This window comes from Mustelus asterias, chromosome 3, assembly GCF_964213995.1.
Source record: "Mustelus asterias chromosome 3, sMusAst1.hap1.1, whole genome shotgun sequence".
Lineage (NCBI taxonomy): Eukaryota > Metazoa > Chordata > Chondrichthyes > Carcharhiniformes > Triakidae > Mustelus > Mustelus asterias.
The window spans coordinates 20,586,110-20,600,252 of NC_135803.1; the positions used below are offsets into that span (position 1 = coordinate 20,586,110).

At 42.8% G+C, this 14,143-nt stretch overlaps 1 protein-coding gene across 3 annotated transcripts in view; it reads right to left on the reverse strand.

Moving 5' to 3' along the window:
• trpc1 (transient receptor potential cation channel, subfamily C, member 1) overlaps positions 1–13,216 on the reverse strand; it is a 67,690-nt gene extending 54,474 nt beyond the window's left edge. For all 3 annotated transcript variants that reach the window (XM_078205695.1, XM_078205687.1, XM_078205680.1), the window contains exons 1-3: positions 13,029–13,216; positions 4,875–5,026; positions 4,683–4,784 (exon numbers count right to left, since the gene is read on the reverse strand). In XM_078205695.1, coding sequence (XP_078061821.1) covers positions 4,683–4,784; positions 4,875–5,026; positions 13,029–13,158 — 384 coding nt within the window. In that variant the 5' untranslated portion in view covers positions 13,159–13,216. The remainder of the gene's footprint in view (positions 1–4,682; positions 4,785–4,874; positions 5,027–13,028) is intronic.
• Positions 13,217–14,143: the final 927 nt, after the last annotated feature.

Consider the following 14,143-nt stretch of genomic DNA (forward strand, 5'->3'; position numbering starts at 1 on the left):
ACGTCACAGGTGGAGAAGGTGGTGAAGAAGGCATATGGTATGCTTGCCTTTATAGGACGGGGCATAGAGTATAAAAGTTGGGGTCTGATGTTGCAGATGTATAGAACGTTGGTTCGGCCGCATTTGGAATACTGCGTCCAGTTCTGGTCGCCACACTACCAGAAGGACGTGGAAGCTTTGGAGAGAGTACAGAGGAGGTTTACCAGAATGTTGCCTGGTATGGAGGGGCTTAGTTATGAGGAGAGATTGGGTAAACTGGGGTTGTTCTCCCTGGAAAGACGGAGGATGATGGGAGACTTAATAGAGGTGTATAAAATTATGAAAGGCATAGATAGGGTGAACGGTGGGAAGCTTTTCCCCAGGTCGGTGGTGACGTTCACGAGGGGTCATAGGTTCAAGGTGAAGGGGGGGAGGTTTAACCCAGATATCAGAAAGACATATTTTACACAGAGGGTGGTGGGGGCCTGGAATGCGCTGCCAGGCAACGTGGTGGAGGCGGACACATTGGGAACGTTTAAGACTTATCTAGATAGCCATATGAACGGAGTGGGAATGGAGGGATACAAAAGAATGGTCTAGTTTGGACCAGGGAGCGGCACGGGCTTGGAGGGCCGAAGGGCCTGTTCCTGTGCTGTATTGTTCTTTGTTCTTTGAATCCCTACAGTGCAGAAGGAGGCCATTCGGCCCATCAAGTTTGCACTGACCACGATCCCCTCCAAGTCCTATTCCCGTAACCCCACATGTTTACCCTCCTAATCCCCCTGACACTAGGGTCAATTTGCAGCAAGGAAAGGTTGGCAACCTTGGTGAGTATCTTTATAGAGGAAGTATTAGAGCAATGAATTTTGGAAGGGTGGGATCCGTAACAGGATAGCAATATAAGTGAAATGTCACAATGGGGAGGAAAATGTTGTATGGTAAACATTAATGTCTGTTTTAATTACAAATGTTGTTGAATAAAGTGCTTGAAAATATGGTGTAATCTGTGATTGTGTATTTAAATTAAAATTTGAACATAATCTGAAGAAAGAAAATCACCAATTAGATTTAAAATAAATTATGTTCAAACGCACATTTTTCATTCTTGCTATACATAGTCAGAAATATTAAACTCAATAGTGAACATTACTTTACACGTCTACACTAATATAGTTTTGAAAACTAAACTGAACAGACAATTTTGCATTAATTATTTTGATTAATTGCGCAAAACATGGAATCAAAAGATTTCAACTTTTTCAATCATTAATTAAAATATTGCTCATTAAAAAAGTCTTGTTTGTTTCAAAATTGTGTGTGCAAATAGCAGTGGTCAACATTTATGTTGGTATATTAACTCATTTTGGAAAAGGAGAATCCAGCATTTTAGGGGGTTGAATTTAGCAGAATACAAGCATTAGACATTCCTGTATGTACATTAGGCCCCACCAGTTGCAAGTAGGCCTCCAGGGAGAATGAAATGTGACTGACTCAGTATGACATTGGGAAAACTTCCAACCTAGATCACAAAACATACCATCACATTAAATTTGTTGACCTAATACTCAAAACCTGCAGCCTTAAATTAAGCTTCTTGCCAATTGTACTTATTGTTGTCTTTCTCTCTCTCACACACATACGCATATAGTTTCTATTAGACTTACTATGTGACAGATATTTGTTTATCACCCAGAGTAATGTGATTTTAAAGAAGATTAGATCTTTAAAATTGTAATTCAACACACGTTGGCATGCAAAAGCAGACACATGAGGCATTTTATGAGGGAATCTTTCAAACCTTGCTAAAATTAAGATAGTGTCACACTTAATATATTGCATATTGAATGCCCAAGCCATAACACAGTAAAACTAGGGCCTTAAAGTACAGGCTGAAATGATGCTAAAGATATGTTTTGAGTCAGAATTACACATATTTATGGAGCATTTTCTAAAAACCTGTAGTAAATCTCACTGTTTTAAAGTTAAAAAGTACAAATGACCATTACAAATAAGAAAAATTGAAAAGATGTTGCAGAACTTTCTAAAAGGATGATTCATTTTATTGATGGACTTCAGCAGGTTAAGGATTAACATAGGAGGATCATAATTTATTGTGTAATTCTACAGAGTTCTTATTTGCTCATTGGGGTTACAGTTAATACAAAGATGACATTATATGGAACTGTATGGAGTCCCTGTTTATTCAGAAAAAGTATTGCATAAGCAGTAGAGACAGTTGTTTTGGAAAAATCAATGTAGATTTAGTCAACATCGCAAGTGGCAGAAACAGTAGTTGTTGTGTAACTGTCCAGGACCCTGTTTATTCAGCAGAGGAAGGGTTCAAGTGCTAGAGATAGTATTTGTTGTGTTAACTTTATGGTGTTGCTGTTCGTTCCAGAATGGAAGGATCAATCAATGGTCTGTACTTGCTAATGTTACACAAAATCTGCATTGATCCTTCTGCAAACATCTGGAACGTCAGCCAAATTAAATAAGTTAGATTTTTCCATGAACCCTACCTCATTTTCATTTATGTCGCGATCACACAAGAAAGTGATGGAGGGAAACTTTTTTAGTTACCATTTCAGATAGACCTCTCGCTGTTTGTTAATTTAATTGCAAGTGCTGTGAGTCTTATAGGTCATTGCAGCATAGCTTAATGCAGAAAGGAAGGTTTTCCCCTTTTAGTCTGAAGCCAGTTTAAAAAAACAGGCAAATGTCATTTCCTTCGATGAGTGATGGTATTTTTTTTAAGAAAAACTTATTTTATACTATAATACAATACACCTTTGGTTAAACACAACGATACAGCAAAATAAACTTTTTTTAAAAGTATTTTTTCTTCCACTGTCTTCTCCGCTAACCCATATGTCATCCATAATCAAGAGGGTTAAAAGGAAATTGTACCTATGCTGCTATTTGAATTGACGCTAAAAAGTGATCAGGGAACACAGAGAGCCAGAACTCATCCCCTGCAGGAGTGCTGTCTCGCTTCAATTTAATGTTTCCCCAAAACAGTCTGTCCATGATCAATATTTCAATGTTTGGATAATCATGGCTGCTAGCCTATATTCTATAGAAAATTGCCCAAAGGTAGACCACCAGCACTCTGTATACTGCTGTGAGAGTTGTAAATGAAGGGATTTTGGTGAAGGGACTTCTGCCTCCGCAGAATTATTATTACAGCCAACCAGGATTCTACTAGGCTGTGCCCCATGCCATCACTGCAACCTGTGGATGAACGCCCAAACCCACATGAAGAGGCATTGATCAAATAAACATTATGAATCTGCTAAATATTTTGTTTGAAGCATAAATGCATTACTGTATTCTGCCACAGGTCCAGATCAAAGATTCTTCTTTTTATTTCTAGCCCCAGACCCTCTGAAAATAGTTCACCTTACGGTGGGCTTCCAGTCCTAGTTGGGTTGTTCAAAGGAAGAGCCTGTTGGAAGCAAAACTCTTTCTCAAAGCTCGAGAAGGTTAAAATAAAATTAAGTGAAATGCCTAACATTCATATAATGGTCCATTAGAAAAAGGTATAGAGAAGAACATATGGAATAAGAGCAGCAATTAGCCCTGGAGCTTGCTGTTCCATTCAATAACATCACAGCTGATCTCTTCCAGCAACTCCACCTTCTCATACTAACTCCATGGGCGGGATTTTATGGCCTCACTCGGGCAAGAGAATTCCGTTCTACAAGCCTCGCCCGCCCCAGAGACAGTACAATTCCGGCCCATATTTCTAAATTCACTTAATGCCCAAAATCTAACAATCTCAGACTTGAATATATCCAACAACTAAGCATTCATAGCTCTCTGAGGGCAGAGAGTTCTAAAGATTCATAAACCTCTGAGTGCAGACATCTATTCTCATCTCAATCTTAAATGGCTGGCCAGTTATCCTGAGAGAATGACCCCTGCTTGCAAAAGCCAGGAGGAAGCAGCATCTCAGCAGTTACCCTGCCAAGTCCTCTAAGAATTTTATATGCTCCAGAGAATGTGAGTCAATTCTACCCAAATTATCCTCTTCATCCATGGGATCAATTCAATGAACCGGTAGTGCATCCCCTCTAAGGGAGGGATATAAGGCAAGTCTCTGAGGCTCAAGGGGCTGAATGGCCTAACCCTGCTCCGAGTTCATATGTTCTTATACCTTTCTTTCGACAAGGAGATCCAATCTATACACAGTACTCCAAATATGGCCTTTAAAGCCCTATATAATTGCAGCAAGACTTCCTTATTCTTATAATCCAACCCTCTTGCATTAAACGGTGAACATACCATTTGCCTTCCTGATTGTGTGCTGTAACCACATATTAACTTTCTAAGATTCGTGTGCAAGGATAAGCAAATGCTATTCTCCCTCCAAAGTAAATAAACTCACATTTCTCTGCATTATACTCCATCTGTCACCTTCTAGTCCAATTACGTAACCATTCTACATCCCTCGGCGATCTCCTTGCATCCTGATCACTGCTTACTTTCCCATTTAACTTTGCACTGTCGGCAAAGTTGGAAAAATCACACTCGATCCCCTCATTGATATTGATTGTAAACAGCAGGCCCCAACGCCAATTCTTAATGGACTCTAAGGTAGGTCACAGGGCTACCGGTGAGCTGGAAAAAGGTGCATGGTACAGCAAAACTAAAAGCAGCATTGGGAATTGCACAGAGCATAGAAGGAACAAAAATTCACTAACCGCTATAGTTGGCTTGGACGATCGTCTGGGCCGATGATTGAGAAGAATATCAACAGCGCCAACAACCTCAGAACTAATCGCGACCAGCAGTGCATCTGTAGTCTGGAACAAATAGAAAGAAGGTACTCAACTTTTAAAAGATTTACGTTTGGAATATAGTAAAACACACTTAGCAATGCGAAATATTGGCACCTGACAACCACGTTCCAAGAGAACCTGCAGGATATCCAGATTTTCATTTTCAATTGCTATGGTGACGGCATTCCTCCCCAGCACATCCACACAGTTTATATTCAGCTCACTGAACTTCTCATCAAGCAGCTTTTTGACCATGTAATTGTCTCCTGAAACAACCAGAGTGGCAGATATTAAAAACTTTATGTCATCCAATTTAATGTTAAAAAAAGCAAGTGCTTCACGCAAAATACAATCATTTGTGATGATGTTTAGGGCGGAGGATGTGAAATAAAAGTGTTCCAGAATGGAACATGTTACTCGTTATGCAGCCCATGTAAACATCACAAACTTCTAAATCAGTTCCAACACATGGGGCAGCACAGTGGCACAGTGGTTAGCACTGCTGCCTCACAGCGCCAGGGACCCGGGTTCGATTCCTGACTTGGGTGACTGTCCGTGCGGAGTCTGCACGTTCTCCCCGTGTCTGCGTGGGTTTCCTCCGGGTGCTCCAGTTTCCTCCCACACTCCAAAGATGTGTGCGTTAGGTGGATTGGCCATGCTAAATTGCCCCTTAGTGTCAGGGGGACTAGCTAAGGTAAATGCATGGGGTTATGGGGATAGGGCCTGGGTGAGATTGGGGTCGGTGCAGACTCAAGGGGCTGAATGGCCTCCTTCTGCATTGTAGGATTCTATGATGTCAGAACCAAAGTTATTGCTGCTCTGCTGCAACTGGGATTTTAATTCCATCCCTAAAAGCATTTCTACTTTTTCCAATTTTTCTATTGTTGTCATATACTGTTGTCATTGACGGCGGTGTAATGGTAATGGCACTGGGCTAGTAAACCAGAGGCCAAGACTAATGGTCTGGAGACACAAGTTCAAATCCCACCACAGCAGCTGGTGGAATTGTAATTCAATCAGTACAATCTGGAATTGAAAGCTAGCCTCAGTTAAGGTGATCATAAAACCACTGTCGACTGTTGTTAAAAACCTAATTGCCCTTTAGGGAAGTGCAATAATTGACAACCACCAGTTAGCTAATAAACAACAATAGGTTTAGCATGATGGCACAGTGGTTACACTGCTGCCTCACAGTGCCAGGGACCCAGGTTCGATTCCCGGCTTCGGTCACTGTGAAGCGTGCACATTCTCCCTGTGTCTGCGTGGGTTTCCTCCGGGTGCTCCAGTTTCCCCTCTCAGTCTGAGAGACGTGCTAGTTAGGTGCATTGGCCATGCTAAATTCTCCCTCAGTGTACCCAAACAGGCGCCGAAATGTGGCGACTACGGGATTTTCACAGTAACGTCATTGCAGTGTGAATGTATGCCTACTTGTGACTAATAAATAAACTTTACATTACTTTAAACTAAATACAAGGTGCTACAATTGATGTATTCATTCTCAACTCTCGGATTAATCTGGCTACAAAAGTGCTCACTTTGATCCCTGCGCCCGTTCTCCATTGGGCAATCCTGGTCATATGACCATTCCGATTCCCCCCCGCCCCCCTAAAGGGGCTAACTATTGCAGAAGGCAATCGGTGTTCTTACCCAGTCCAGCCTACATGTGACCCGCAGGCACACAGCAATGTTAACTGCCCTCTGAAATGGCCAAGCTAGCCAGTCAGTTCAAGGGCAATTAGGGTTGGGCAATAAATGCTGTTCTTGCCAGTGATGCCCACATCCAATTGAAAAACAAAGTAAAATGCCAATGGTCTCTCTGAGCAAGGTTGCTTATTGAGGCAGGTTTCTGAAATGAGCTTGAACGTTTCAGAGAGTGATAGTTCCACATTCATGGTCAATGACAGAAATGAAGGAAAAGAGAGAAGTTCCTCTTTTAGCGCTGTGACTGAAAATGATCACCCCTCTGCTCGCTAACCCGCAATCGGTTCCAGGTCCAGCAAGGCCTTCAATTTAAAATGTTCATCCTGTCTTGAAATCTATCTGACTTCCTCCTTCCCTAATATGCCGACCTCCTCTAACCCAACAACACACCGAGAAATCTACAATCTTCTATTCCGGCCTTCAATGCATTCTTTAATTTTTCACTGGCAGCCACACCTTTTATAGGGGGGGGGGGAAACAGGAGGCCATGTGTTTTACAGGAGGGATCCTCCGAATTTCCTCCTGTAAAGCATCTAGGAATATTCTGCTGCATTAAAGACATGCAATGGATATTCTGTGTTGTTATTTTGCTTGAAGTTTCAGACCTAAATATTGACGCCAGTTCTATGACTAACTCATGAGCAAAGTAGAATCTGAGCTTAGATAGTGACAGCTCTTAACACCTTGTCATGCGTAATTGTAATAAGCCTGTGAAGGCAAAAGTCCCTTCCCCAAAATCCCTTTATGACAAACTCTAACAGCAGTACACAGAGTGCCATCAGTCAGCAGTCTACCTCCGGGGGTGTCAGAGGAACTGGCACTCCCAGTTAAGTACAAAGCAAAGACTCCCTGATTGATTAAGGATCCAATTGATGGATCAGGGAATTCTTTTTGTGGATCCTTAATCAGGGGGTTCATACCCCAATAGGCCAACCTCAATGGCCTGATTGAAGTCATTACAGTATTCTAGAAGTGAAAAGCAAACAAGGTAAAGTGGAAGAGTTAAGCAATGACCATCACCTGCAGCAATACACATATCTTGAAATATAAATGAAATTATCCTCATGCTTGCAGTCCAAACAGTGAATAATAAACTTTATTCCACAGATTTTTAATTTGTCTATCTATTAGCCACAGACTATAAAGTCTTCTGTATTGAGTACTAAACAATTTATTCTGCTTCTTTCCATGGTGCATTCTTTGGGCATAATGTGCTCCATCTGAGCTTAGAATTTGACTATCCATTGGAAAAAAAAATCTTTAGTGTAGACTCGTGTAAACTGTAATGTGCTAACTATGTTAGTGGTTGTGGGTTTTAATAAAAAGCAAAGAGCATGGTTTGCACAAGTAGATTCAAAGTAACACACCACGGGTTTTGTTGAGAGATGTTCTCTTCACTGCACAGAATACAAACTGAATGCAAAACCCTAATGTCACCACCATCAAATCATGTGATCAGCTCTTAAAGCAACCTGCAACCCTTTTAAATATATAAGATGAACCATGTGACAGCAGCATTTAGAGATGATGCCAGAATTTCTTCCCACAGCTGTTATTTAGCATCATCTCAGTGCTGCCTTAATCCAGCAGTAGTATGTTTTCATCTTACCGATATTTTGTTTTAAGAATTAGCAGTGTGGAGTGAGCAATCGGCTGACATTTAATTTCAGAGTTCACAAGCCACCCACTGAGCACTGCAATTTTGCCCATGTAGTTTATGCCATCATCGATGCCTACCCTGAAATTAAACCCTCAGACTGCTGCTAGTTCCAGGAAATTGGAAACTCCTTAAACCACCCATTGTTAACAGGTTTGTATTATAATGTGAGGTTTTCTTTTTCAGCAAGAAAACTACACATACACACGTCTGAAGTAGCTTTCTTATAGACACAAACATACAAGAGTCAATCTTCCTTACCCAAGTGTTAGATGAGATTGTAAATAGTTCATTTTTTAAAAGACATTTTCCCTCTAATTTTTAAACCTGCCATCAGCTCAAAACAATTGTTGCAGCACCTGGAGGCGGGAAGGTGTAACTACAATGCTTTCAGAGGTGGTTTCCATTATAAATGTATATAGAGGAATTTAGAATGGCAAACACTGATAGGAATTGCAAGCATGATAATATGCGGGTGGAATCATTACAGTAGCTGCCTGACCAAAGTTTATATTTATGCTTATAAGTCAAAAGTAATGATTGTTCATGCAGGCAGCAATAAGCTCTGAAAGGATTGATCATTATTAAATTAAAAGCAAAAAACCCCATGCCCTGTCCCCACACATTTACCCCACTAATCCCTCTAACCTACACATCCTGGGACACTAAGGGGCAATTTATTATGGCCAACTATCCTGACCAGCACATTTTTTGGACTGTGAGAGGAAACCGGAGCACCCGGAGGAAACCCACACAGACACGGGGAGAACATGTAGACTCCGCACAGACAGTGACCCAAGCCGGGAATCAAACCAAGATCCCTGGAGCTGTGAGGCAGCAGTGTTAACCACTGTGCCATTGTGCCGCATGAACAAATAAATGGTAAAAGTGATAAAGGAGCAGTGAAAATATAGAACTAATAATTGTATGGGATGATCGAAGCAAATAGAATAGATGCATTTAAGGCGAAGCTAAATAAGTACAAGAAGGAAAATGGGATAGAAGGATATGTAAATAGCATGTTATTAAATAAATAGAGAGGAGGATCATGTGGACTGAATGACCTGTTCCTGGGCTGTAAATATATTACCTAACATGTACACTGTCCTCACACTTCACAATACAGACAAATGATTTCATAAAATAGCCGTGAAGTAACATATTAATATTCAGTATTAGTAATCAGGCAAAACAGGTATGAAGATTGTTGACATGAAATGAAGCATTAGCAACGAGGAAATGTTACCAAAACAGGGGACTCAATTATTCACTCTCAATATTCCACGAAAATCCTTTTATCTGCTATACTGGATTTGAGCGCATTGATCAACTAATTACTGGATTAAAAAGCTGGAGAAGTAAAAAAATTACAAAATTTATAACAATGATTAAACATGGCACTGTGGTGGCATTATCTCTGTACTCTGGGATTTATTAATAGGGGTAGAGAGTACAAGAGTAAGAAGGTTCTGCTGAACTTATATAAGGCACTTGTTAGACCTCAGCTGGAGTACTGCTTAGAGTTCTGGGCACCACACTGTGATATGAAAACATTGGAGAGAGTGCAGAAGAGGTTTACAAGAATGGTTAAATGGATGGGAAATTTGGATTGGAGAGGTTGGGACTGTTCTCTCTGGTCAGAAGAAGCCCAAGAGGAGACTTGTTAGAGATTTTCAAAATCATGAGGGGGATGGCCAGAGTAGATAAGAAGAGACTGCTCCCATTCATAAAAGGATCAAGAACGAGTGGACACAGATTTAAAGTGATTTGCAAAAGAAGCAAATGTGATGTGAGAAAAAGCACTTTCACTCAATAAGTGGTTTGGGTCCAGAATGCACTGCCTGCAAGTGTGGTGGAGGCAGGTTCAATCGAGGCATTCAAAGGGCATTAAAAGGCTACTTGAATAGAAACAATGTGCAGGGGTATGGGGAAAAGACACTAAGTCATGATGCTCATTTGGAGGGTCGGCACAGACACAATGGGCCAAATGGCCACCTTCTGTGCTGTAACAATTCTGTGATTCAGGACTTCTTCTTCATTCCAGATGTGTAGGATGAGGGCATCAAGATGTAATGTTCATTCCTCTCCTGCTTAAAAATTTCAGTAGGGGCCACCTGCTGCTTCATCATTCTTCATTTGTGAGATTGTTTTCATCGTCTCCATAGGCACGTGCGGAGTCCCGAGCTTCTCTCTAACTGGGTGATGTGGGATGGAGTTGAAAATACCCTTGTCAACAATTGGCTATGATTAAAGAGGTCTCCAAAATGTTCTCTTTCCCAGCCCTTAGGCCTTGGGGGAGTTGGTCCTTGAGTACTTGGATGTGACACCGATTGTGAGTAACACATTGTGAGAAAGTACCTGTGAGGTAAGCATTCAGACCAAACTGCTGATCAATAAACGTTTCTTATAGTCAGAAACTTACCAATGCTCACCCTGCCTGGATACTGGCACAATCTGTTGCAGGAAAAGGCTACCATATCTAGTGCCTGTTACCCGTTACCCAGAACTGGGCACTGAGGCACTGTCCACAGCAGCCCACATGGGGAAGAGGGGACTGTCCCCAACATCCTCCCCATCCTTTGACTACCCCCTGAACCCCCAAACTCCGTTGGTCCCCAACCATTCCCCCATCACCCCCATACCCCCCACCAACCCCCAGTTCTCGCCTCCATTGGTCTAAACTCACCTACTCCAAGATCCTTCTTCCCCAGTCAAGCAACTGGGGCCTTCCCCTCCAAATTGCACCTTCTCCCAGCCTCTCACCACATGGATCTGGAGTCATATGTAGCCCCAAACAGGATGGCGGAGCAGATCTCCTTTCCTGAAGGACATTAGTGATAACTAGCTGAGTAACTAGCTTTATGCTCGTTGGTCTAGGTGTGTCATTCTTGTTTTAGGAGCGGTACAGTGGCTAGCACTGCTGCCTCACAGTGACAGGGACCCGGGTTCAATTCCCAGCTTGGGTCACTGTCTATGTGGAGTTTGCACGTTCTCCCCATGTCTGCGTTGGTTTCCTCCCACAGTGCAAAGATGTGCTGGTTAGGTTGACTGGCCATTGTGGTAATATAATCAGGGCCTAGTTTTAAGGCTGATTAAATTGAATATCTTAAATTAAAGAATTGGGCATATTAAAATCAAACACAGTCAAACCTCAGGCAGGCCAGACTTGATGAAAGTCAAATATACAAAGACACAGGAACATGTCTGGGCCTGGCCCATCAAGGATCATTGCACTCTACTGAGACCCAGCAGGAGATCATTGCACCCCATTGAAATACACTGGCCTATTGTTAGAAGATGGGTTAGAAGCCCAGATCGGACCAGACTTTCTGTCACCTTATATGGCAACAGGTTGAATGTAAGCAGCACCATGTAGATGGACACCTGGGGGTGGGCCCCGGTGTCCTCTCAGGCAGACATCAAGAAACCCACGGGGTATTGGGAGCCCCTCCCGAGACTTCATTGGCTGGGAGCCAGAGAAGTTTCTGGAAAGGCAGGCAAGCAGGGGGATAAAGATACGGATCTCAGACAAACCAGAAGTGAAGACTCGACGAATGAGTTGACCTTGACCATCCGGAAGACTGACCAGAGAAGGAAGGAAGGAAACAGCTGCCATCGAGACTCACCTTCGTGACGACTGATCAGAGGGACTCAGAGAATCGGGCCTGCAGTTTAACCAAACCATCTTTGCGGGTAGTATACATGAATCTGGGGTATCCTCTTGTTTCATGTGGGTAATTTAAGGGTAAACCGTGTTATTATTAATAAACTTATGGAACCTTTACTTGTGTTTGTCCTTTGTCCATCTTGTAAATCAGGGCACCGGGGTAAAACCTTTGAGTAAACAAACTGGTCGAAAATATCTGAGAATTACAGGTACAACACCATGCTAAATTGTCACTTAGTGTCAGGGGGACTAGCAGGGTCAATATGTGGGGTTATGGGGAGAGGGATTGGGTGGGATTGTGGTCAGTCCAGACTCAATAGGCCGAATAGCCTCCTTCTGCACTGTAGAGATTCTATGATCTATGACTGCACTGGTGGGATTTGCATTCTAATCAGTATTCTGTAATTTGATTTGTGTGTCTGTTTGCACTGTTTGAGAACAGATATCCACTCCATCTGACGAAGGAGCTGTGCTCCGAAAGCTTATGGTATTTGCTACCAAATAAACCTGTTGGACTTTAACCTGGTGTTGTGAGACCTCTTACTGGGATTTGAACCCCCAGAGCATTAGCCCAGGCCTCTGGATTTACGTTGCCAATACCCCACCAAATAACAAACCAGTTAAGAGCCACTCCAATAAATTTACGGTGTCTTCTGAACCTTTGAATTGGATTATTGTGGTGTCATTTGGTGTCAGTCAACCAGTACCCAACATGTAGTTTATTCAGCTACTGCTCTGTGAATTTAAGCATCCTTTTAAGATGCACAGAACTCCAATGCTGCCCTTCCATCACTTTCATTACATAAACACAGGCAGAAAATGTTGTCTCACGCCAAAACTGTTCACATCGTTATTATATACACAATTTATCATTGGACACCACATTTTTGGCGAGCATTCAATGCTCAGGGGATTAACCAGAAGCTTTCATGTTTTAGTCCTGTTGCCTGCTCAGTTCAAACCGGCAATCTGTCACATACTGCAGGGGGGGGGGGGGGGGACTGCTCCAGAATGAAAAAAGCAAGAATATTTATACCCTCCCCACACACACTCAGTCCTCACAAATCGCGCGTGTGGAGGTCGCAGATAAGGTGGTTCATGGCAGACAGAAAGCAGACTTTGCCCCAGGTTTTCCTGACAGGAGATGAACTCCCCGCCTTGCTGTGTGGCGGCCACACACTCTGCACAAAGATCCCTCTCTCTCTCTCTCCCACAGGCAGTGCGGATAGACAGAGGCTGTTACCTTTCTCGCAGGCCAGCAGGAAAAGCTTCTCGTCGATGGTCGTTTCCTCTTTGACTTCCCGCACGTCTTTTAAGGTGAGGTATTTGTTGGGGGAGGAGGAGGACTCTGTGCTCTGGTACAGACTGGCCATGGCGCCGCGGCCCCTCCTCAGCAGCAGCAGCAGCGGTGCAGAGAGCTCACATCCTCACTCTGTGCCTCCTCACTCACTCACTCTCTCCTCACTCTCACCCTCTCTGTCCCACTCCTGCAGTCCGGGCAAAGGGGAGGCAGAAAATTAAACCTGTCCCCACATTCCCTCCTCCCCTATTCTGCATCCATCACATTGATGGTGTTTTCTTTCTCCTGCCCAGCCTCCCGGAGGAGCAGCAAAGACAACATTGAAGCACAATTTATTATTTTTTCTCATCAGAGCCAAGCAGTGACGGATAGAGTGCAGCTGTGCGCATGAGCATTCCCTCTTTCTCCTTTTTCTTTCCTGCTCTCCACTTTTTTCCCTCTCTTCATCTCTCTCCTTCCTCTGTTCCTCTTCTCTCCCACTTCCTCTCTTCTCCCCCTTCTTCTCCCTTTCTCTTTTGATTTATTACTGTCATATGTTTTGGGATACAGTGAAAAGTATTGTTTCTTGCGCACTATGCAGCCAAAACATACTGTTCATAGAGTACGTGGGGAGGAGGAAGGAGAGAGTGCAGAATGTAGTGTTGCAGCCATAGCTCGGGTGTAGAGAAAGATCAGCTTAATATAAAGTAGGGTCCATTCAAAAATCTCGAGCTAATGTTTCGAGTCTAGATGACCCTTTGTCAGAGTGAAGGGTCATCTAGGCTTGAAACGTTAGCTCTATTCTCTCCCCACACGGCTCTGATGAAGGGTCATCTAGACTCGAAACATTGGCTCTATTCTCTCCCCACAGATACTGTCAGACCTGCTGAGATTTTCCAGCATTTTCTGTTTTCGTTTCCGATTTCAGCATCCATAGTATTTTGCTGTTACCCATTCAAAAGTCTGATGGCAGCAGGGAAGCTGTTCTTGAGTTGGTTGGTACGTGTTCTCAGACTTTTGTATCTTTTTCGCTTCCTCTCCCGTTTCTTGTGTTCATTTTCTCCCTCTTTCACTCCCTG